The sequence below is a fragment of the Parasteatoda tepidariorum genome, chromosome X2 (genome assembly GCF_043381705.1).
Source record: "Parasteatoda tepidariorum isolate YZ-2023 chromosome X2, CAS_Ptep_4.0, whole genome shotgun sequence".
NCBI classification, from domain to species: domain Eukaryota; kingdom Metazoa; phylum Arthropoda; class Arachnida; order Araneae; family Theridiidae; genus Parasteatoda; species Parasteatoda tepidariorum.
In genome coordinates, this window is record NC_092215.1 from 49,889,597 (window position 1) to 49,913,021 (window position 23,425).

The 23,425-nt window shown below is 29.0% G+C and overlaps 1 protein-coding gene across 1 annotated transcript in view; it reads right to left on the reverse strand.

The window, feature by feature from the left end:
* The window catches only part of LOC107437390 (transient-receptor-potential-like protein), a 264,329-nt gene that overhangs the window by 90,133 nt on the left and 150,771 nt on the right, over positions 1-23,425 (reverse strand). Inside the window, exons 2-3 of the mRNA XM_071188199.1 lie at positions 19,426-19,471; positions 16,971-17,783 (exon numbers count right to left, since the gene is read on the reverse strand). Coding sequence (XP_071044300.1) covers positions 16,971-17,678 — 708 coding nt within the window. The 5' untranslated portion in view covers positions 17,679-17,783; positions 19,426-19,471. The remainder of the gene's footprint in view (positions 1-16,970; positions 17,784-19,425; positions 19,472-23,425) is intronic.

The window sequence follows — 23,425 nt, forward strand, 5'->3', positions numbered from 1 at the left end:
TTAAGCAATAAAAAATTAATACCGGAAAAAAATTTTCCCCTCGAATTCTAAGATTAAGAGCAGAGGAGAGATTTGTTCAGCAAACCAATGCTCACGTTTGGCTGTAGAGCCTTAAAAGAAGAAAAAAAGTGTAGCAGATATTCTGTTCTGTGAACCACTTCTTGAGTTCAAAGTGCTACATTTTTATTGTGGAAGATGCTGAATTAAAGTTCATTAAACTGTTACAAAAATCTGGAGTTTAATGTTGTATTCACGAAAATGAGACTTAAAGCTCAAACTTTGGTAAACACCTACATATATGTAAAATATATAACAAATAATGTCAACTAATATATTTTTAAATTATTCAATTTCCTTAAGTACTACTTTTATATTTTCAAACTACATTATCAATAACTTTTTGTTTGTTGGTTAAAAAAAATTTAAATATAATTTATTTTTAAAAAAATTCAAGAGTTGGTAAAAGGAATACCTGATGAGCATCACATTTCCCTTTCACAAATAAATATAATTTAATTTATTTTGAATAAATTGAATAGTATACGAAGTTTCAAATACGAAATTTCAAATATAACACGTCCACTATTTTCTTACATAAAAAGGGTAAGATTTGTAGAATAGTAGATTTTGTGGAATTTTTGAAATGTATCAATTCTTCGTCGTATGTTTGAGAAGCTATCAAATATTTTGAAATCCCATGTTTTTCTTTCCTGAAATCCACTAGAGATCTTTTCCGGATTGCTTGGAAAGCTCAGTGCAACCTCAAAACTGACTTCAGACATTTCATCAAAGCAGAAAAATCTCTTCATAGAAAATTTGCCTTTTTGTCTCATCTGTTCCATAGTTGTTTCCTCAACATTTGTTTAGACATTTTTGGATTTCCTTTTTTGATTTATTAAAAATGATTCTACTAGTAACTGTTGTTTTGAATTCAAGGTCTGTAATGGATCTTTCTATGGAGGCTCTTACTTCCATATTTGTTTCTTCAAAATTTGCTTAGAAATTCATGGCTTTCTTTCTTGATTCATTAAAAATATATAACTTCCACTTGTAATTATTTTTTCGAATTCAAAAGCTCTAATGGACCTTTCTATAGAGGCTCTTACTTCCATATTTGTTTCTTCAAAGTTCATATAGAAATTCCTGGCTTTCTTATTTGATTTATTAAATTTCTTTAACTTCTACTTATAACTGTTATTTTGAATTCAGGAGCTCTAACGGATAAATTCCTGTGCAATCATAAATTATGCTTATAATTTACCACTAAAAAGGTTAAATTTTTGACTGGTATATCTATTTATGAGACTGAAAACTTCTTTTAGCCTTCTAGTTTTTCTTCTTCTTTCGATTAAAAAGTTAATTTAAATGAGTTTTATTTTTACTTGATCGTTCATTCTTTGACGAATAAAAATATCTGTCAAAACTGTCAAGTCTCGGTTTTTTTATGTGCATGATTTTGATAAATTTCACACTATATATTTATGTTATATTCAATTTTAAAATCATGAAAAATAAGTAAAAGTCATAAAAAATCACAGTTTATTTTTTTATAATAAAGCTTTTAAATAACTATAGAAATTTTTATTGAAGCTCACCATTAGTATATATTTCATGAAGGAAATATAAATTAAAGAATAATAAATATAAATATGAACAAGAAAGACAAAGAAAATAATAAGAAATGAAAATGATCGACGTAAAAAACTTATATTTCGCCCAGATTACAAAATTCAATTTTTAATTAAAATGTTTGGTTCATTTTTATTCCAAAAGAATCGTTTTAAAGAGAAATTCAGAAAACTATTTGACAAAAAAAGTGTTATTTATAGAACCGTTTGCTCTTATTTGTTTTTTTAACCTTGTAATCATTTGCTCTTTTTTTTAAAATTAGCCTTAACTAAAAAGATATTAAATTAGGATAATAAGATAATATGTTAGCTTTGGAAAAAAATGCATGATATTATTCAATACATTTTTCACTCAATGCTATAACACTTTTAAATCATTGAAAAATTAGCTACAAACGTTGGATTCTTAAACGTAATTAAAGTGAGGTAGTTCAAATAATTAAAAATGTATGAACCATCATATTACCAATAATGAACTTACTATTACTGATAACTATTAAATATCATCATTTCCACGTCATTGAGCTTTTGGAACAAGCTTCAAATTTTTTCATTTTTAAAAACTAAGCAATCGTTTGACAGTCGACTTATTGAAAGATCCAATTCATAGTTTCACGTGGCGTCGTTATTTTTTATTTCATAATAATTCATTGTTTAATGGTTTAAAGAATTCCATCAGAAAAACGTTGAATTCTTAAATGTAATTAAAGTGAGGTTTTAGTTAAAATAATTCAATTTGTATGAACTGTAATGTAGCCCACAATGAACTTACTATAACTGAGAACTATTAAATATAATCGTTTCCATGACATGGAGTTTTTAGAATGCCCTTCAAATTTCTCCATTTTTAAAAACTAAGCAATCGTTTGGCAGTCGACTTATTGAACGATCCAATTCATAGTTTCACGTGACGCTGTTATTCTTTATTTCATAATAATTCATTGATTAATAGTTTAAAGAATTCCATCAGAAAAACGTTGAATTCTTAAATGTAATTAAAGTGAGGTTTTAGTTAAAATAATTCAATTTGTATGAACTGTAATGTAACCCATAATGAACTTACTATTACTGAAAACTATTAAATATTATCGTTTCCATGACATGGAGTTTTTGGAATGCGTTTCAAATTTCTTCATTTTTAAAAACTAAGCAGTCGTTTGGCAGTTGACTTATTGAACGATCCAATTCATAGTTTCACGTGACGTCGTTATTCTTTATTTCATAATAATTCATTTATTAATATTTTAAATAATTCTATCAGAAAAACGAAATGTAATAACAAAAGCTAAAAATCTTAAAAAATAATAAAATACTATTAGTTCGTTTGGTCGTTCTGCTTAAAATACATCAATCAAATTCTAAGTTTCCAAATGCGTATTTCACATGAATTTTCATTTAGGTGAAAAAGTTACAATAGCAAGCAAAGACGGTGCAGCTTTTGAAAATATTTTGCTTCGAAATGAAAAGTTCGTTTTCAAAACATTTCAAACAAAAAACTTACCCTCACTGAACTATAAAATGTAATTTAAACTCATTTTCACATTAGGAACATTAGTTTGGAGAAAAAGCGGAATTGCATGAGCTTGTGTATGTAAAAGATAAATAGAATGAAAAAATAACTATACACATAGAAATTTAAGAAATATTTTTTGAGGAATGTTCCATGTTAAGTTGTGTTGTGCAAGCGTTAAGGAAAAGTTATTCCTTCAAGTCACGTTGATGTCTTATTATTAGAACAAATGCGTTAAGTATTTTGTAATAGTTTTGATTTATTGGATAAAAAATGAAAGACATTCATATTTTCATAAAAAACAGTAATAACTGTTTCATACCAAAAGCAAAGGCAGCAAAAGCTACATGTGTATTTTATATTAAACAATGCAATATAACGTGATTTATTCTTTATACCTCAGTTCTTAGTTTGAGGTAGAACTTAATCAATAATCTTCGTTTTGGAAATAATTTAGGTTTAAAATTAAATTAAATTCATTTAAGAAAGTATATGTTTGTTGCAATAGTTAATCTTAGCGAAAAATTCTGAAAGAAAAGATTAAAAAATGCTTTCTCTGGTAGCAATATTTAATTTGTAAATGTTTTAATATTTGAAAAATTTATACCGTTATAAAACTTTGAATAGACTATAAACTTTTAAATAACACAACAACAAATTAAAGAGAAATCGGCTGAATAGTTTCTGATTTCTACAATTTTCAAAAAAAGTCGTTTATTTAAAATTTGATTTCTCAAGACTGATTTCATTCAAACTTTGCAATTTGTCATTTTAAATTACTTTAAATAACGTTAACATTTGCGTACCTTACAATTCATAATTTTTTACTCTTATTAAATAAAATAATTAAAAATAATAAATAACTACAAGAATTATTTTTACGTTGCATTATTTTTAAAAAAAGAATTTTATAAATGTGTGCAAAATTTTTTTGATTCGTTTACAAATTTCTCCAGATATAGCGAACTATGCAGCGTGAAAAGAAGTTCAAACTTTCGATTGCTCTCCAGCATAAACTATTGGTACCATATTTTTCAGATTGCGGCGAGCCAGCTCTAATATTTTGAGACACAAAAACTCAAATCCATCGAAAAAAATGGCTATCATGGTATCCGACTGGGTGATGAAAGTCAATTTCGATGAAAATTTCGATTTATATTATTTGAACTTTTGTTCATTACCTTTCTAAATCTGTTTGCATCGAAAATTAATGTTATGATTTTTAATTATTCTACTTCTGCAAAATAATTTTTTATATTTTTTTTGTTGTCAAATACATACTTTAAATGCATTTTTGGAAGAACGTTGAATTTGAGAAAAACTTTTTAAGCTAGCAAGCATAACGAAAATGTTTACTATAGAATTCTTTAAACCTTTTTATGACAATTTTGTAAAAAGTAAACTAAGTTTTGAACTTAAGTGTGAACTTATTATTCTTATTATACTTTCAATGAGAGTCTTTAAATTTTTTCTTTTAAATAATCAATATAGGGAAATATATTTATTTAGTTTTATTTAACTTCAAATGTAAAATTTTTGAATAGATTTTTGTTAAAAACACGAATAACAAGCTTTTCGCGGTATGGAAATTTTTTTAAAGTGGTAGCAAAACTTAGATAAATTTAAATGTGTTTGACTACCAATAAATATTTAATTTAAAGAAAATATATATGAGTGCAAAAAATACCCCTGGATAACTTCGCAGTTCTCAAGTTAAAGAAAAATGTAAGCATTTTTCAGTATTCTTGAAAAATATTTGCTACTACTTATTTATTTTTTTGTGGGAGCCCTATGTATTCTTATTATTGCTTGTACACCCTATTTAATACTTCTCGGTTACAGAGCTAGACGTGAATAAAAAAATGGATTAGCCTACCAATCAAATACGGCTACTTTCCTACATCAAAATTAATCATATTATTTACATTCACGATGTAACATTTTTATTACACTCGGAGAAAAAAGCATCTGGTGAAATTGCCATACTGTATGGTAACGACATTTCTGAAAAAACAACATAATTCTGGTAAATAATTCCAACATTTCTGTTTATAAACTATATTTATAAACTAATTATTTAGTAATATTTCCCTTCATGTGGTAATGGTTTACTGGAAATTCTGATTTTTAAAATTATATTTCTTAATACCACACATTTAGTAAAAAATACCTAACTGAAAAATAAATTTTACTGAATGAATGGTTTTTATGATATGCTCTAAGGTATCAAAAATATCAAATTTTACAGCGCGCTAAAAAATTATTTTGTATTGTTAATTGTACCGAAATCTTTCGCAAAGCTCTTCGGAAGAATTGCGACCCATGAACCCTTAGTGTGATGGTATCCACTGCATGGTGAATTTTTTACCATTTATGGTAAAAATGTTGAGTAACTGGCGACATTTTAAAATATCATTTGTTATTTAAATATGTTATTTAAATTTAATATTTGTTATTAAATGCGATAAGTTATAAAACAAAAACAATTATAAAAATATGATCTGCTTATTCTTGCGTACACAACAATTTTGTGGGATATAATTAAATATTTTCTATATAGTGCACTCCCGAATTTACTATTAAATTTACCTCAATAAAGCTGCTAATTTATTTTCCTGTCTAGCTATGAACATTTTTCGTTTCTACTTCTTGTCAAACAGTTAAATTACTAATTTGCGTTTTCGGCAGCTCCAATCGTTATACGAAACCTTCCCTGAAATGTTCTTAATTTTTTGATAGTTTCAAAGGTTACCAGTTTTAAAGTAGTTACGATTTTCTTAAAAGGTTGAAAGAATACTTAAATTGAGTCTGACGGACATCAATATTAACAATAATACAGAACCACCAGCAAAGAAAAGAAAAAAGAAGAAGAAAAAGCAAAATGCAGTCAAAACAACTCATGTCTACAAACAGCTGTTTTTCTTCTAGCCAACATAACTCAACACATGACGTCACTATCTTGCCGACAACAAAACCTAAGGAGGATACCGACAAAGTACGGGATCCGCCCAGCAAACCTGAAATAACACTNATCGTAATACGAAACCTTCCCTGAAATGTTCTTAATTTTTTGATAGTTTCAGAAGTTACCAGTTTTAAAGTAGTTACGATATTCTTAAAAGATTGAAAGAATACTTAAATTGAGTCTGGTTTTAAGAAATCATTCTTAAGATCTCTCTTCGGTTTCTTCTAATTGAGTAGTTCAATCCCTAAAGATATTGATTCGTATGAGAGTCATTACGCAAAGTGAATATTGATCAGTAACCGGCCATAAAATGACAGCGTCGACAGTTTAGTCGATATAACAAAGGATATTGTCGCAAACGGAAATTGCTGCTTCAAACAACCATAATTTAGTGTGAAAAAGAACAGCTTTGACTTTATTAAAAGCCTCTGGTTGTATCCGTAAGAGAGCTATTAAAAACTGCTTATTCCTCCTTTTCTTTTATCAGCTAAATAAAAAAATAAACAATTTTCGGCATAACTTATCTTTGAAAGCTTTGAGCTACGTGACATGCAAAATATATGTTGAGTTTGATTATTCCTAGAATTCTTCAGGATGTCTCAAAAATATATATAAACAATTAGGTATAGGGTGACCACTTACACTGTCGTGTAATAACATAATTAAAGTAAGCGAAAGAAAATTTAAAATTGAGATTTTAATATACTTAACATTTTTGAGTGGTAAGCTATTTATTGCAAAATGTTTCTGTTTCAAAATTTAATTTTGTTTTATCAATTTTTTGAAGTTCTATTTTAGCATTCATAGCATTAGCAATAGAAAGAAAATAGCTGTCAAGCAACATTTTTCTTGACATCTATCATGAGGAACTTGCGTTGTATTTATGATTGCACGGCAGTACAGTAGTCTTTTTAAGAAAAAATTGCACATAAGCATATAAAGCGGGTTTCCTGAGTTTTATTATTTACGATAAAAGAACTGAGTTACTCGGAGGAAACATTGTAATAAAATTACTGTAATGCATAATAATGACATTTCTGGTAAAAAAGAGAAACATAATTCTAGTTATAAAAATAAAAATCTACTGTATTTAAGCCTTTTATTTAGTAATTTTTCTGATCATAGGGTAACGGTTTATTGGATATTCTGGTTTCTAATATTAAAGCTCTTATTACCACACATTTAGTAAAAAATACAAAACTGAAAAGTAATTTCAACAGACAAAAGGTTTTTATGCCATGCTTTATGGTATCATGATAAAATTAGCTAATTTTATCTCATTTACTAAATTTTGGCACATAATATAAAACGTGTCACATATATATTTATAATACTCATGAAAAAAGATATATTTTGAATTAATTATTTTTTACTATTACACCGGCACGTTATAAGGTAAAGACATTTCTGGCATAAAAAATTCCTCATTCTGGTAATAAAACCGAAATATTTGGTATTTTGGTACTTAAACCATGCATTTGGTAACTTTCTTGTTCAATTTGTTATGATTTACCGAAATTTCTGCTTTTCCAAAATTATAGTTCTTATTACCACCCAATTAGGCGCAAATGCAAAACTGAAAAGTAAATTTTGCAGAATAAATTATTTTTATGCCATGCTCTAAGGTATCATGATGAAATTACCAAATTTTACCACATTTACCAAATTTTATAGCTCATTATAAAATAATTTTTAATCTTTAATGTTACAAAAATCATTGATAAAGAGCTTCGGTATAAAATACCGTGCTTTCTGGTGTCCCTATAGAGTCAAGAACACTGTAAATTTTGCCATGTTTTGTTAGCTTTGTCCCTACTTTTCTCAAAGTAAAGTGATAATAAACGCTTTTTAATACCCTAAAAATATATGCAATTTTATATTTCTACAAGTATCCATGATTTAATACTTATTACCCGAGATGTTAGGGTTTATTCGTATCATATTTTTTCTATTAAGGTTTATCACAGAAATTCTGTAGACTGAAAGGAAAAAGAAAGAAGCTTTTATGCCTTGTTAAGTTGATTTATTGTTCCAAGATTTGTACTTAAAGGATTATGGTAATGAAAATCTCAGACAAACAAGCTTGTCAGAATAATCACGATTGTCAGGAAAATATATAAATAACCCAAGAAGAGAAAATACTTTTCGAAGTATTTTCTTTCCTTAATCTCGAACTATGGGAAAGAATTCTTTAAATAAAAATACAATATTCTTTTTTACTATTTTTACTAAAAAGTATTGTGTAATGAAAAGTGCAGTTGATGTAAAAAATTTGGACAACAGTACGAATTTTTAAGGATCAGTTTTCGAGAAAAATATTTGAGAAGATTTCCACTGTCTATAAAAAGCTCTGTGGTGCTAAAATATAACATAAAATTTTTCCAATCATTTAAAAACTAAATTATTATCTTATTTAATCCATTTCTCGATCAATGAAATCATTAATATAATCTGTAATCTTTTTATACCACAACCACATAAAATAAATTTTTAGAGATTCCCTGTACATACATCTGTCTCACACATTAGCATAAATATCAAAACCGTTTTATGGATACTAATGCTTTGAATTCATTACTATTTCTCGCACTTTATTTTCCCCCAACACATTTGAAAACGTAAAACAAGAAAAAGAGCCTTGGCAATAGTTTAAACCAATTAATAGCCAATTAATGGATTCTTAAATTTTTCTTGGCGAAAATTATTCTAGCGTACACATGAGACTTGCATTTTTGATTTCTTGGTGGACGGAGGTGTCTTGTGGGGCTTAGTCCTGCAACTACACCCTCCGAGCGATTTTTAAAATTTATTATTTTTAATTAATTCATATATTTCATAAAAAATGAATCCTTTTTAATTTGGAGCCTCCATATAGTGTACTAAAATGAAATATTTATTTTATTTATTACAATTTGTTTCTTCATTTAAGCAGTTTATGTTGTTTAATATATCATTTATAGCCCATATTATTCTGGAATAAAATATGAACAATTGGAAAGGCATCAATCATCTTCTTCCTCTTCAACTATATCAAATATGTATATATATATATAAAAATATTAACTTTTTTAATCAATAAAATTTCCTTGTTAAGTTCTAAAACATTTAGAACTTTTTTAAGATAGTAATTCTCTTAATCTTGTACAGAGAGTCAGTTCTTGTAAAGTTTCCAAAACTCATATCTGTTAGGCTAAGATAAAAAAATGTTAAAAATGATTAAAATTAAAAAAAGTATGATTCCTTAATTAACGGGGTTAAAGTCAATGCGACAACTAAAAATTAAAAATAAACAAATAAGACGTCTGTCTAAAATAATCCGATAATTTCTTACAGTAAATTTGATAAAATTTTAAAGCAACTCTCTTAAAATTGGAATAAATTTGACTTCAAATTAGCGATAAAGAACATCAATATACAGAAACTTGCTAAAATTTAATAAAAATTTGTCTGTTTGTTTCTTGAGTATCGTCGAATATTAAACATAAAATCTAAATAACATATTTCAGAATAGCGACTCTGAGAAAAAAAGTATGGTTGAAACTACCAGAATATGGTAAAATTTACAATGTTTCTGGCTCTATGAGATCACCAAAAGGAGCTGTAATTTTTATCAAACTAATTGAGTAATGATTTTGAAAAAATAAGCAATACATTTTTTGTCTTATAATAAGTGTTAAAATTTGATAAATATGGTAAAATTTGGTAATTTTATGATATACCTTAGAGCATACCATAAAAGTCATTTATTCGGCGAAATTTACTTTTCAGTTTTGAATTTGTTATTAAATGTGTGGTAATAAGAACTATAATTATGGAAACCAGAATTTTCGGTAAATCATTACCATATAAGCGGGAAATTTACCAAATGAATAATTTAAATGCAGTACATTTTTTTACCAGAAATATTTTATCATGCATTATGGTGATTTTACCAGAGATTGTTTCTCCCAACAATTACTCAGAAATATATACTATACATTATAAGAGTAATTGTTTGCAGCGATGCAAAAATAAAAATAACATATTTCTTAAATAGTTTTTGTTTATAAGAATATTTTTTTACCCCTACTTAGTTTACTTTATTTCCAAATTTCGAATTTGAAGCGAAAATCAAATGTGGTAAAACTTACAGTGTTTATGGCCTAATGGAAAAACCGGAAAGTCGGGTATTTTTTACAGAAACGCTTTGGTAATGGTTTTGTAAAATTGACAGAAGAATATGGTTTCATAAAATGTGACAAAATTTGGTAAATGCGGTTAAATTTGGTAATTTTTATCATGATACACACGGCAATAAAAACTATTCATTCGATTAAATTTACTTTTCAGTTTGTAATTTTTACTAAATGTGTGATAATAAGAAATTTTGAAAACCACAATTTTTCCTATAAATCGTTGCCATATAAACGGAAAAATTGCCAAATGAATAGGATAAATTTGGTTTAATATAATTTGGTTTTATTTTGATAATAAAAATGATGTGTTTTCCCCTTTTTTTTAAAACCAAAAATGTCTTTACCATAAAGTACGGTAATTTTAACAGATGGCGATATTAAACAGGGTTAAAGAAAGCAAGCTGCGCAGCATTCAAATCATTAGGTTTTCTTCAAGTATTCTATTTCTCTCTAATATTATTTGGCAATTTCACCAAGCCTCTAAAACTCTTGATCTACACCTAGACTCGCAAGAAATGATCAACCTTTTGCGGATGTGTCATATATTCGTTGTGAGGATATCTATCCTATTAAAATGTTCTACCAAGCAGTCGTGGTTTGCTTTTAGTCTGAAGTTTGCCACCACTTCTCTACGAGATTAGTGGTGCAATATTTTCCAGCTGTTTTGAATATTAGCCCAGGATTTAGATTTGACAATTGATTTTACTGATTGATCATATTTAATGGTATCTATCTTCCTATAAATGTCTCATTTAAACTGCAGTTAGAATGCTATCTAAGCAGGAATGGTGACAACACTAAACAAAGTTAGAGAAAGCAAGATGTGCAGTATTCATGTCATTGGGTTGCTTTCTTTCTTCCTACCACCTTCAAAACACGTTTATTAAAGCAGAAATAATGACACGTTGCTTCCGTATAAGCCTAAGGTTACCGTTTTTCATGGTAAAAATAGCTCCAATTTTTTTTCCATTGACCACTTGGGGAATGACCTTTCGTCATACAGGCATCTGAAGGGCAGATTTTTTCGCCACTCTTTCAGGGTCATCATATTGGGTGGGCAAACGTTGCTCCCTCAGTAAAGACAGATGGAGCAGCGAATGAAAGAACATCTATGCTTCGATCGGGATTCGAACCCAGAACCTGCAAGGCCAGTTCGCTGACTCGGCAAAAGAGCCCCAACAAAATTTAGGGTTTTCTCTGTAGGAATCAGGTATCAGCGAAAAACAGTAAGTTCATCCATTGGAAAGTTTTGAAAATCTGTCTCTCTAACCGTAACCGTGACAGCTGGGTAATCGTATTTAATTCCGTTTTCTTGAACTAGAAACTTTCCTTGAAATCACATATCCTCCTAACCATTTTATAACCTACCCGTATTTATTAAGTTGCTTCTTTATTCTCAATATATTTTTTGTTGGTTACGAACAACTTACATGTCAATTTAAATCAAGATATGCATTTTTAATCGCTCATAATTCTAGTACATAAAACTTCCTACTAGTTAAGATGATCATTATTCATACGATGAAAGGAAATATGCCATATTCTCTGAAAAACAAAGTTTTTCATTCATGATAGAAATCATTAAATCTTAATAATCTTCGCCTCTGAAATAGCATTAGTTGATATCCTTTGTGGAAAATTCTTTTCGTCTTTATGTCTGCGTGATCCTTGGCTTAGACTCTTATTTGCCATAACAGGTGCACCAATTCTCAAGGCAGCGATAAGCAAGCTAAAAGACATGCCAAGAGTGGTTTTTCTTTTTCAGTTTTGCTCAGAAATCTTAGTTTGTTTAAAATTCTGAAAGTATTTGCATTTGGAAATATAAAGTAGGGAGAGTAGAATATAGAGGAAATGTCACATACATGCACAAAACTAAAAATTATTGTCTGGCTCAAATGATAATTTCGTTTCTGCCATTTTGAGCTTTCGAATTTTATAAATACTTCATGTTTTAAATGTTAGAAATAATATTTGTTATTTTAAATTATATTTAAAAAATATAATCATAATTTCTATATATTTCTTTGTGAAGAAATAAATAAATCAAAAACTTTCTCGGTGGAAAATATAGGGTTTCATAAACTTTTTGGGGCTCAATTCACACAAGTGTTTAATATTGGGAAATGTTTTATATAAGTAATATGTCAAACATCGATTTGAATTTGATTAGAAATAAACGTAATTCAAAGAAGTCTTGAGGGGAATATATGCGTGCAACTCGATTTTTAAAAAAAAAATTCTATTAAATGCTTAAACAAACTTAAAGGGTTGGAAATTTGCAATATTAAAAAGTTACAATTGAAATCTTTGATTCAAACTAACAAGACTTGAAATGAAAATATATTTAGGTACTAATTCTTATTCACATGCATTTAAGTATGTATTATGTCATATGTATTACATGTGTATGATTTATAGTTATACTAAAAAAAAATAATTACAATGATTGTCATTTTATCGATAAATTTCTTATGAAATAAAATAATTATAGAATTGTAATATTGTACTCTTTAAAGTATTACAAATATTAATTTTAATCTTAATATATTAACGGCTACCCCCTATATTTTGGAGGTCAGAAATCTGAATCCGTGAAAAAAAGGTATTTTTCTTCAGTAAAAGTACGTTTTTGTGTCTGGTTTCGTATCTTAAAATATCGTCTGCACTTATTATCTAGCATATTTGAGGTCACCCCTTAGAAACATAAGATTGAGTTCTAGAACGTAAATATCCAATCATTAGATCAAAAGTTTTTCAGGGTGGTCCGATTTTTTTCTGCTCACTGTGCCTACGAGATATTTTATTTTATTTTATAACCGTCGTTAAATAGCCCACCCAATTTTAAGCTCACAGCTATCAATGTTCAATTCCGTTGCCTTGTACCCTCCCACGGTTAGCCTGATGGCAAGGGGACTCTGACCCATGATCCATTTACTACTGCGGATATTTTACGTCAACACAGTGGTCGGTGGGAGACGAGTTCGGAATTCGTATTTAAAAGCCATTGCTGGGATTCGAACCCGTCACCTCATTGGAAGGCAAACCGCCATTCCCTGAGCCACCAAGGCTCTCATTCAATCGATTTTATTTTATTTTGTAACCGTCTTTGAACAGGGACACAATTTCTGTCTTTACGACTACTAACGTTCATCACCGTAGCTTTGTAATTTTGAACTCAATCCGGAATACAAGGGAACTCCTGTTTCAAGTATTGGGAGAAATTGTCTTCGTGGAGGACTTTTTGACGGAATTAACCAGCATTTGCGTTACATAGATAGGAAAACTCCGGGAAACCTCTTACGGTTCGCCTGAAGGCAAGGGGACTCTAACCCATGATACATCTACCACTGAGGATATTTCACATCAGCACAGTGGTAAGTGCGAGACGGGTGAGAATTCGCATCGACCGGCCACCACTGTTATTCGTAACCGGTTCACCTCATTGAGAGGCGAACGCTCTATCCCCTGAGCCACCACGATACCATAGATCTTATTTTATTTTATAACCTTCGTTGAAAAGCTGACCCAATTGTGAGTTTACGACTACTAATGCTCAACTCCGAAGCCGAGCTTAGGGTGATCGTCTACCACTGAGGAAGTCAGCACTGTGGTTGGTGACCATACTATCGATTTAATTTTATAACCATCGTTGAAGAACTGACTCAATTTTCGGGGTTTACGACTACTAATGTTCAACTCCGTAGTCTTGTGATTTCGAACCTAATCCATAAGATAAGGGAACTCCTGTATCAAATATTGGGAGAAATTTGCCTTCGAGGAGGTATTTTTGATGGAATTAACCAGCGTTTGCGTTACATGGAGAGGAAAACCTCAAAAACTGCCTACGGTTAGGTTAATTAGGTCCCCTACCCCCCCCCATATATGGGTATGCCGGAAAAATTTTCAACTTGTCGCCGTGACAGTCCAATACCTCCTAGAAAAGAGTAGGCCTCTGCACGGGTTACCATAAATATCCTTTAGTAGTCCAAACGTAATGACATATTTCGTATTTTCAACCACTGCGCAGCTTAGTACCCCGAACGTAATGACATCTTTCTTATTTTTCATCAACTGCGCAGTTAACTTCGTCACATCGGACTACTAATTTGATCCGTGCTGAGGCCTTCCTTATTCTAGGAGGTGTTGGACAGTCTCCCGCACAGGCGGAGGTGGAAAGAGAGTATCTGGCACACGCACTGGCCGAGAGTCCCGGCGAAGCCCCTCCGTGGCATTTATTTAAAAACAAGAAAAAAATAGTACTATTTTGGCAACAGCCCGGAGGTAATCGGGCAAAATTACAAAAGTAACAAATTCACCTCTAGAATTAAACGATTTACATGTATAATAGTTGTGATTATTCCGACTATTAACTAACAGGTGGAGTTAAACATCTTGATTGATGTTTACAATAAAATATATAAAAAATTCGAGAAAAAAAACTTAATTAAAGTTCATAAATTGGCCAACGGATCCTTATAGATATTTGAAATTTAATAAAATTAACGAAATCTACCATGTGAGCCGCAGAATTTACCATGTGAGAGCTGTCAAAATATAATGGAATTTGTGCAAGCACCATGAAAAATATTTTTGGTCAAACCTCATGACCGAAAACTGATGATTTGAAAATTTGAAGTTTAAAATACAGGAAAAATAATAAAAAGATTATAAGGGACAATTGATAAAAGGAAAAAACATGAAGTTAAAGGCTAAAATTATACAACTGACCAAAAGGGTCTAAAAATACAACATAAAAATTTGTAAAAGATCGACTCTCAAAGTCGATATAATAAGACATAAAAAACTACTACCTACGGTTAGCCTGACGGTAAGGGGTGCGCGCACTATAGATTAAAATTAATATAGAAAATGCTCAATTAACAAAAATAAATTGTTTGAGGTTTCGTTTTTGAATTTGAGTTTCTTGAAATAATTAGCACAATGATCAAATTACGGTGAAAAGTATTCACACTTAGATTGCTAGTATTTTTTTTAACTTTAAAATCCACTTTAACAGTTAAATTATGCGGAGCAAAATTCTGATATACAGTCATTTATGCATCAATATCCACTGTAAAATCACGGTAAATAAATAAATCTTACCACTTAAATTACGGTATAAAGGTTTACTATAAAAATCGATTTTAAAGTAAGAGGAATTTTAAGGATTCAGAGAGCCAGTATTTTTTACCGCGAATAAATTTGGAATTTTTTACAGTGCAAATGTTATATTCGAAAAGATATGGAAATTACATTTTTTCCCCAGGTTAAAATAATCATGATACCATTTTAGAGCTTCATCTTATCATACACAATAACATAACTTTACTACAACAACTAAGTTAAAATAATGAAAGGAATCTGTTCAAAAGTAGAAGGTAAATATAAATCTTTCAATCGATTGAGCCATGATTTATTTTTCGGGTTTTCAGAACTGTAGGTAAACGTTTCGTCTAATAGCATTAGTGGCACAAATTTTACACCAGCGAGAAAATTGCTTTTCAACTGAAGTGTTTTGGCAGCCTATCATTAAAATAACAAAATTTATTTTGTTCGTTAACATACCACTAAATGCCCAGAGAGGTGAAATACGGTACTGTTGAAGAATTTCAGTTGCGAGCTCAATGCATTAATTTCGTTATTTGTTTTCCTCCGTTATAATATTCCGCGATGATGTATTTCAGAAAAGTTTCTGAATCTTTCACTAACCAAGAAGTATTTATGCCTCTTTTATCTAGATTTTTAATCCTTTTATATGTACTGCACAAAGCAGTTAAAATAACGTGGTTTCATAAATTACAAATTTTGCATTTATTAAAATAGTTTTTGAATATAGTTTAAAGTATATCTGCAGTCAATTACTAACGTTATGAATAAGGATTCAGTCCTGTAAAATATAGATTAGACCAAATAATGTTAGTCACACTTATATTATAATATAAATTACACTACACTTTAATTTACACTAGTTATAATAGATCGATAAAAATAAGTGGCATCAGAGTTTACTCGAATTATTAAAATTTACGTAAATAATTTTAATTAGCACCAATTATTAAAAATTTTCAAATTACACCCTATTATAAACTGAGAGAAGAAGTATGGTAAAAGTTACCAGAATGTAGTAAAATTTATCGCATCTATATCCCTATGGTAAAGCCAAAAACCTGGGTGATTTTTACCGAAGAGCTTAGGTAGTGATTTTGTAAAATTAACAACAAAAAAAAATAGTTTTATAAAATGTGACAAAATTTGGTAATTTTTATCATCATATCTTTGCACATGATATAAAAACGATTTATTTTATTAAGTTTACTTTTCATTTTTGTGCTTTTTACTAACTGTGTGGTAATTTTTTTTCCAATGCCCACCTGGATAATGACCTAGGTCATACAGGCACCTGAAAGGCAGATTTGTTGGCCACTCTTTCAGGGGCACCATATTAGGTGGATCAACGTTGCTCCCACAGTAAGGACAGATAGTACTGAGGACAGAACATCCATGCCTTGCCCGGGATTCGAACCCAGAGCCTTTCTGACGCAAGGGTAGTTCCCTAGCCCTCTCTCCTCTCTTCGTGGTCACTAACTAGTTATATTATTTTGAAGCCCTTTTAATATTATTGATTTATTTCTTAAAATTAGGTGCGAAAAGTAGTGTAATTTTATAGAAATGATAAGTAAACATAATCTTACTTTAAATGCTGTCAGAATGGGATCTTCACTCGTCAAAGACATCCAAGCAGGACTTGCAAGGGCTTTATAAGTATGAATTCTTCTTAAAGAATAGCGTAAACTGTCTGTATGCATTCCTTCATGACATTTTTGACATGAACATGACAGAGGATGGGGTTTTTCAATGACTGCACCTCTAGATAGCAACAACTGCAGAATTTCAAACTGATTACAATGGGCAGCAAGGATAATAGGAGATATATCAGGGGAGTAATCAGAGCTCTCTTCGCCTGGTTGGCGAGTTTTTGCCCAATCATTAGCAAGCATCTCACTTGTAATGCTCGGATGGTTTATCAGCATTTCAACAATTTTATAAACACCTTCTCTAATTGCGTACAAGAGAGCGTCTCCAATCTTGACGCTCTCTTGTTGCAATAGAAGCTCAACTATTTCGACATTTTCGTTGTCCACTGCAATCTGAATCGCGCTTCGCCCAAGTATGTTAGTACAATTCACATTTACTGGGTTGGGCTTTTGTAAACATCGAACCATAGTTGGACGATCTCCTCTTTCAGCAGCTTCCAGGAAAGTTCTTTCTTTGGGTTCCATACTATGACCATCTTTCAAAGGTTCGAGAGGTATAGGGATACGGTATTGGTTCGTGGTTTTTGTACAGCGGGGTGCATTCTGCTTACCCATTTTAGCACTTTTTAAGCTCACAAGACGCATCAGCACTCGAAACACTTTTTTGAGAAGAGCGACATTGAACTAATTTTATGTTGTTAAGGGCTACATTTTCCAAACATCTTTTACCTCTGCAGCTAAGTACGAAACCTGAAATTATGAGTACAAAATTATTAAAATATTTTAACCAAAACCAAAATTTTTTAAAGATTAAAAAAGAAATAAATAAAATAATACGGCACATTATATGACACATTATGGCACATATGGCATAATACGGCATATTATGGCACAATGTGGCATATTATGGCATATTATGGCACAATATGGCATATTATGGCACAATAACAAAATGATAAGATTTGGCGGAATTGATAAGGCGATGTTGAAAATATGAATGGAGTATATGCTTCTAGTTAAAAATTACCTAGCTACAGTCGCAGTTATTCAGTCAAAAGTTAGAAATTAGAAAAGTAAACTTAGTACATAGGGTCTGTTTCACGACACGGGGTTCTTGGAGTCCGTTGCACATTTCTTCAACTTTTGAGAAGTTTATCGTTTGACAGTAAACGGTGATAAATCATTTAAGGGTTGATTTTTCGTTTGTTTCAATTCATAACTTTCACATAAATCACTATTTTGAATATCTTTTTCAGAAATTTGAGCTACAATAGAAAAGTTAAAATCATAATGAATGATGAAATACAATAAACGATTTTTTCTAATTTAGGAAACATTCTGACTGGATTTGGTTTAACTATTCTACTTTAAATGCACCAATTAAATTCTCTATTTCTAAATGCCTGTTTTATATGAATTTTCATTTTGATGAAAAAATCGCACAAAATATTGTCGGTGCAGCGTTGGGAAATATTTAGTGTCAAAACGAAAAGTTAGATTTCAAAACATTTGAATTCTACACAAAATCGTTTATTCCCTACAAAAAGAGAAGGTAAGAATATCGCCATTCTTCTCTGAAGATGGAAATGGGGTTAAACTTTTCAGTTGGTTTTGAACGGCATCATTTTGGAGCGAGATCCTAAAGCTCAGTGACATAGAACTGATCCACTATTTTGTTTTTATTCATACACTATAAGTTTTTATAAATGTTTGAAAAAGTCAATATGCAAATCATAGGTTAATAATGCATAGCATGAAAAACTACATTTTGGTTAGAAGAAAATTTCGTCGTTTTAGTTTTCAAATACATAATTCGTCAGTTTGCACATTTGATATAAATTTTCTCAAAACACGCCCCCTAGAAATTATTCTAAAATCAAGAAATTATTCTAAAGCATTCTAAAAATATGCACCCAAATAAATCCGAGAAATTACAAAGATACGAATCCATCAATCCAAAGACGAGTTTAATTTTACTGCGCATTAGGATGGAATACCATTTGAAAAATTTAAATAGCGTTTTAATTTTAAGCTAACATTCATACTTCGAAGTTCTAATTCGAGAAATGGATCGATATTCGTTTATTTAACAATTTACTGAAATCTATTTTTAACAGTTTGCTAAAATTGTTTAACTTTACTAGAATTCATTTTTATGATTTAGTTAAATTATTTGCTGATCGATAACAGTACAGATGAATGTTCAGTATACGTAGCTTCAAAATCTGTTGGATTATTAAATTAAAATAAGCATCCGTGTCTTTAAAGTGGGAAATCTATAAATAGGCTCTGGAAACAGAATTAAAATAAAAACTTACCAAACTTTCTAAATGGCCGTTTATCTTGACTAAAATTTAGATTAAAATTACTATAAAAATAGAAAATATTTTACTTGTTTGTTGTTATAAAATCTCCTCTTCTGGGTCTGCTGGAACTTACTGAAAAAAATAATAATAAAATTAAAACTTACCTCTGAAAAGCGAGTTTCTGCTTTCAAATACAATTTCGATGATCATTTACTTTAAAAAAATTACAATTATTTTTGCCAATGTTTAGATACATTTTTATTTCAATTAGGATTATTTTAACTTAGTGATTCAGCTATACAAGCATCAAATTACGAGATTTACATATAATTAAATTTTCATAATAGATACGAAGTTCCAAAGAATATTAAAATCATTTAGAATGATTGATTATCCTGTTTATCGCATATTATTATGTAGATGAGTTTTAACTCAAGTATTTTGCAGTATTAAAGATACATAGTATCTGAATAATTTAATTTCGAAGTGTATTATTCCATAAAGTATTCATGAAATATTTGTTTCGTTGAAACATTCGTTTTAAATATGTAGTTTCTTTGTAAATGAAAAAAAATAGTAATTTTAAAAGAAAAAAAAATATTGCATTTTAATTTTCTTTGTTTATTGAAATTTGAATATTGTTCTGAATACAAAATAATTTATTCCATAATCTTGAACAATGAGTATAATTTTATTACGACATTTGCCAAATTTTATTGCATAATATAGAACTATATTTTACTGTTAATTTTACCAAAACTGTTATCAACGGTAAAAATTCCGAGATTTTGGATGTTTCCATTGAGTCAGAAACAAGATACATTTTACCATATTTTGGCGCTTTTAACCATACTTTTTATACTCTCAGTGTACCTTTCGAATTTTTTGACAAATAAATTTACTTTGATGATTTAATTTTAATTTGCAATGCTGAAAAATTAGTAAAGTTTTGGTTTCTTTTTACTTAAAAAGAAACCAAAGGATTTTGGAATTTTACTATCCTAGGTTTTATTATGTTCAATTCTATCTAGAACCACTAAAATATGCGAGTACATTATGAGTAGTGATAAGAGAAAATACTACATTGTAAAAAAACTGGGTAAATCTTTAACCAGTATTTAACCAGTATTAACTTATTTCAATAGGTCAATGTTTTATTTGCATTAATTAAAGTTAATTTCTTTTATGTTTCCATTTTAAATTTGTTTTGGGGTATAAAATGGTTTGAGGTATGCCATAAAATAACATGCTTACGGTAAATAGTTTTGTTACAGTAAATAGCAAACTTGGCCTGCATTTGAGTGCTTTAAAAATGCCTAATAATGGGGCAACCTTTCTCTGTTTTTATAAAAGAAGAAAAATTAAAATAGGCGTCTTGTTACTTCAAAACACCTACTTTTGGTACAAACTTTTACTGATATTTAGAACTAGTGAAATACCACAATATGGTAAAATATAACTTCAATTTAAGTAACCAGCAAATGAATACCAATTTTTGGTTCAACGTGGTTTGGAATTTTTAACAGTGTACACAAGTTTTTTAAATGGCAAAAATTATAGTTATTGTATTTTTTTCTTATGCATCTATCTCGAGAAATTTATCTGAGTACAGTTTATTTAAACAAAATTAATTAGAGATCATTAGAGGTTAATTTTTATAGACGTGGAAATAAAAGGATCATAAAGTAAGTCTTACAATTTTTGACCCTCGCACTTGAGAAGGTTAAAGCATAAACAAAATTGTAAAAGCTTAAACACTTTATAAATACACAACACAATTTATTAATTTGTTTGATTCAACTGAGTTTAAAACTCTTTTCGTAAAACTAGAATTCATATTTTGTTTATTTTTCTAACGTCAATTTTATCTCTTGATTAATTTTTTATAATTCCTCTCAGTAATTTTGATTACTTTTTTCCTGTTACGAAATATTTGTTACGAAAAAACAGAAAGCTTTTTTGTTTCAATTATTCCTACTTCTAAACTTATCGCTTCAATTATTCAAATCTCAATTAGGAGCCTTTCATTAGATTAAACTTCTTCGATACATATTAAAATGGGTGTTTCAAACAAAATTAAAAACGTTTGTAACGGTGAATTAACGCCTCTTGCGCATATCCGACAGCTATTTTTTTCCAGCTACTTTAGCTTCTATCAAAATATTCTGTCTTTCTTAGATCCTTAATTACCGAATATTTTTCTTTAAGACGCTATCATTCTATGAGCAATAATTGAGAGTGAGCTCTAGAATTTAATTTCCCGTTTGCTCGTATTTGCAGAAAATCAATGATCAAAAACTTTCAGAAATAAGTTTTTGTTGCTTAAGGGATCATATATTGAACTTTTCCAGAACAAAGGAATATGATTTTTTGAATTTATACTAACAAATAAATTAAATTCTGTAATGTTAGGATATTACATCCAGAATGGTTTTTTTTGTGATATAGACTTATAACGTATGCATTTATGCATTATTATATGTTATGCTGAACTACAAGTCTAGACTTCTAGTTTTCTTTTTGGGTGTTAAATATTATTCATAAAAAAAACTAGAAACTTAAGAGAATCAAAATTTGAAGCGAAAAAAAAAAGAATCAATATTTATGATAAGCATAAAAAATAACGTATAAAACTAAAATGATTCACTATTCTAAACAAGGGAAATATTAATACGTAAAATATTGGAAGTTTCAAAGATTTTTTTTTCATGTAGTGATTTCAGTTTAAGTAATTTGTTTTATGCAAAGATGCATTAGTGTGGTTCCTACTTCTTTTAAATTGATAGTTTTAAAATTACATCAGAAATTTGAAACGATATGTTTGAATTAGAGAGTAATTTCAAATAGTATATGCAGTTTCATGATTCATACTAAAAAGGTTTCCTAACATACTTAAACGCCTTTATATTGTCTATTTAGTTTAAAAATGTCATTTTTTTAAATCCTTAGAAATAGTCTTCTAAATTGTAACACGTACCACAAAAAAATGGTTCATTTGAAATTCAAAATTCATTTAAAATAAATTTAAATGCCATGACGTATATGAAAAAATAGTTCAACCTATTTATTAGTGACAAAGATACTAACAAAATGTTTCGAAAAGTAATGCATCTCATATCAACTCCTTGCATCACATATTAAATCTAAGTATACTGCAAAAACTTTTGGAGTTATTAACATAATTACACTATTTTTGGTGTTAAAACTAAAAGTTTAACAATGCATGTAGTCTCATTTTTACTTACTTTTTTATTTCTATAGTTTTATTAATTTATTTACTCTTTTTTTGTTTGTTAATTTACTAACTATACATATTTTCCTGCGCATTAAAATCAGTTTAATGATTTCAATGCAATAACATTTCGTTTTAAAAGCAAGCACATTTTAGTAATATAAGCGTATTAATTCTATCAAAAAAATTGTTCTTTTGTCAATTTTTTAGAATGTTTTGCTCGATAACTACAGTTCTGTACTAAAAATATATTTTTTTACCTCAACTCCATAACTGGTGCTAAGTATACATAATAAATTTTTACAATATATTCCTATTATCAGTGACTGCCTAATCCGTTAAACTATTACATAGAATTAATATATTTAAGGGATATTATATATTAAGTTATATTATATATATTGATATTATATATTAAAGGTTCAGTTTTCCTAATTATTGTAGTATTATCTTGCAAAACAAAAAATATGCAAAGTAATTATTGCAAAGAAAACATTATATCGAATATTTATCATCCCAAGATTATATCATAAACATAATAGAAGTTAGGTTACTACCCACAGAAGTTATAATTATATGAAATTTTTTTTTATTACCCATAATTCTTTCATTGAGATTTCCGAGCTATCTGTTGATACTTTATATAAATGAATAAGGATTGTTTCTGTGATAAATTTAAAAACGCATAATTCGCAAACTGAACTTAATAAATATTAGCGAAATTTTAACTTGTATGGCTAAATTATGAATCATCCTCACGTATATAGTATAGGTGTATGTATAGTATAAGGTTTTGAGTTGACTGTGTGTTTTTTTAATTTAATTAATTTAATTAATATATATATATATATATA